Source organism: Babylonia areolata, chromosome 8 (assembly GCF_041734735.1).
Source record: "Babylonia areolata isolate BAREFJ2019XMU chromosome 8, ASM4173473v1, whole genome shotgun sequence".
NCBI lineage: Eukaryota > Metazoa > Mollusca > Gastropoda > Neogastropoda > Buccinidae > Babylonia > Babylonia areolata.
In genome coordinates this window covers 39,735,689-39,738,440 of record NC_134883.1, presented here as the reverse complement: position 1 = coordinate 39,738,440, position 2,752 = coordinate 39,735,689, and the positions used below count along the sequence as shown (strand labels likewise).

The following is a 2,752-nucleotide window of genomic DNA, read 5'->3' as shown; positions in this document are numbered from 1 at the left end:
TCTCTCAAAATGCCCCTCTTCCATTCTGCCTACCGTCTCAATCTCATTGACAAATGTGCATTTTGAACTTTTGCTCTCACTTGTTTGTGTGTGCTTGTTTGCACACTTGTGTGTGCACATCCTGATGCATGCATGTTTGTGTATGTATCTTTTCCTTTATTGTAAATGTCACAAGGCTGGCAGGTGTGAGCATCAATCTGCATTAATATAATTACCATTATAAACACGTACAGAAAGACAAGCCCTTTTGTTTCCCAGAACAACCACAATGACACTGTACAGAAAATATTGCTGACACCAGCAGTAATATAATTTCATGGGTATTTTTTCTCTCTTCATTAAATTAGTCATTTGAAAAGAAAAGAGAAATAAAGAAAACATGGGGAAGAAAGATGGGGAGAGGGGCAGGAAAGGGAGGAATAGAGCTGAAGGGGAGGAGAAGGAAATCTAAACATTCTCACCTCAATTTAACTTCTGTCTCAACTGAGTTCAAGGAAGGACCAGGAGGAAAAATATCACAAGGAAAAAAGTCACACACACACACACACACACACACATGTATATACAATATACACACAACTGGTCACAAAATATGACAAGGCAGAAAAACGGTCGGACAGACTGAGGCCACAGAGAGCAAGACGGAAAAATACACAACGCTCCAAAGATTTGACATAAAACTCACCCTGTGCCATCATTCTGTGAAAGCTTCCTCAACAATTCCTCTCGTTCCTGCTTCACCTTTCCAAGCTCCGCTTCCAAATTACGTATTCTCTCTTCTTGTTCGTGTATCAGAAGATCTTTTTCAGACAACTTCTTTCTCAAATCGTCTATGGAGTTTTCGTCACCCATTCTGTTATTGTAGATAAAACACTCTGAGATTATTATTTGCTTTTTTTAATTAATTATATTTTGTTTTATCTTTATTTTTACACTCGCTTTGGCCGTGCCATCATCACCTTGTCTTGGCTGCGATGATAGCAGTTGTGTTGGTGACAAAACACAATGTACCTTATGCACAACGATTTCGCTGCTTCTTCCGCTGCCTACATGACGACAGCAGCCGATGTAGAAAGACAATAACTCACGAAATGCAACTGAAAAACCCAGCATTCACACTTGCGTGGTTACAAGCCTCAAGCACGCAAGTCCGGTGCACTTTCGATGCCAGATGAAGAGCTTGAGCTCCCCAACACCGGAAGCATCATGACATCACAAAAATCAATAGTTTAAAAAGAAGGCACGGCATCGCGTTTGTCGGTTCACATCATCATAATAAAATCGCTTGGCTGCGTATCACCGATGCTGCTATTCTTGTCGAAATATTCCAGTCACATGATCCGTCGTAAGCTTATCAGTTCACGGAGGAGGAAAAACGCGGCGACACCCTGTTGTGCTAGCATGGAAATGTTGTTGAACTGATCGTCAGCATTGATTTTTGTGAAGCCTTTGTCCGTGTTTACATTTTCCCCACAGCGGTTCGCTAATTTGAATATGATGATAACAGAATGGTGAATGCACGGGTGTCCAAATGTGTCAGTTGCAGTCATACATTATACTGTCTGCATATCATCACCGATTACCGTTGCCAGACTTGTGTGTCGAAGAGAGCAGTGTGCACGAGTACGACCAGCTGGTTGACGGTGCGTCAGAAGATTTTTTACTCCCCAAGACATTTACCCCGGAGTAAACTTCTCGTACCGAGGACTTTGGTCCGGCATATAATTATCGTCGTACAAGAATGTTGATCGCCAGTCACCTAAGATTTTGATCATCATTTTAGCAAACAAACACAACTGTGTGTGTGTGTGTGTGTGTGTGTGTGTGTGTGTGTGGCAGTGTGTCACAGGTGTGTGTGTCACAGCCGGGTATGTGTGTGTGTGCGCGTGCATGCGCTGGTGCATGTGTGTGTGTGCGTGCGTGCGTCCCCGCACGGCGTCAGTGTCAGTATGTGTGTGTGTGTGTGTGTGTGTGTGTGTGTGTGCGTGCGTATGTGTGTGTGTGTGTGTGTGTGTGTGTGTGTGTGTGTGTGTGGCAGTGTGTGTGTCACAGTTTGTGCACGCGTGTCAGTGTGTGTCTCAGTGTGTGCCCGGTGTTTGTCGAGTCACTGCCGGTGCCGGGTACAGATAGTGTTTGTGTGTGCGTGTACGCGCGCGCATGGTATCTGTGTGTGTGTGTGTGTGTGTGTGTGTGTGTGTGTTTATGTGTGTGTGTGTGTGACTCTGTATCTGTGTCACTGTGTGTGTGTGTGAGAGAGAGAGAGAGAGAGAGAGAGAGAGAGAGAGAGAGAGAGAGAGAGAGAGCACGTACGTCATTATTCCGCATGCTGGTGAATGCGCATGTTTGCTTCTGCATGTTCTTGTGTCCAGCTGAATCTGCTGTGCTATTAAGTATTTGTTATGTCAGTCACCATATCAAATATTCATTAGCCAACATATCACTTTTGCCATTTATAAGCGTTCGGAGCTGACTGGAGATGAGGACCATAAAACTGCACAATTGTTAGTAGTAGTAGTAGTAGTAGTAGTGGCAGCAGTATCATCATCATCATCACTATCATTATCATTAGTATCATCATCATCATCATCAAATTTCAACTGAATTCGCATTTGATATCTGCAATACAGCTTAGTTTCAGTTTCAGTAGCTCAAGGAGGCGTCACAACGTTCGGACAAATCCATATACGCTACAGTCAGGGCAGATCTGCTAAGCAGATGCCTGACCAGCAGCGTAACCCAACGCGCTTAGTCA

At 43.9% G+C, this 2,752-nt stretch overlaps 1 protein-coding gene across 3 annotated transcripts in view; it reads right to left on the bottom strand.

Moving 5' to 3' along the window:
• LOC143284806 (uncharacterized) overlaps positions 1–1,523 on the bottom strand; it is a 183,658-nt gene extending 182,135 nt beyond the window's left edge. For 2 of the 3 annotated variants that reach the window (XR_013055613.1, XM_076591839.1), the window contains exon 1: positions 686–1,523. Coding sequence is in view for 2 of the 3 variants with exons in the window: in XM_076591839.1 (XP_076447954.1) it covers positions 686–852 (167 nt within the window). In the remaining variant the exon portion in view is untranslated. The remainder of the gene's footprint in view (positions 1–685) is intronic. The other variant, XM_076591846.1, reaches the window with a different exon arrangement.
• Between the last annotated feature and the right edge of the window lie 1,229 nt (positions 1,524–2,752).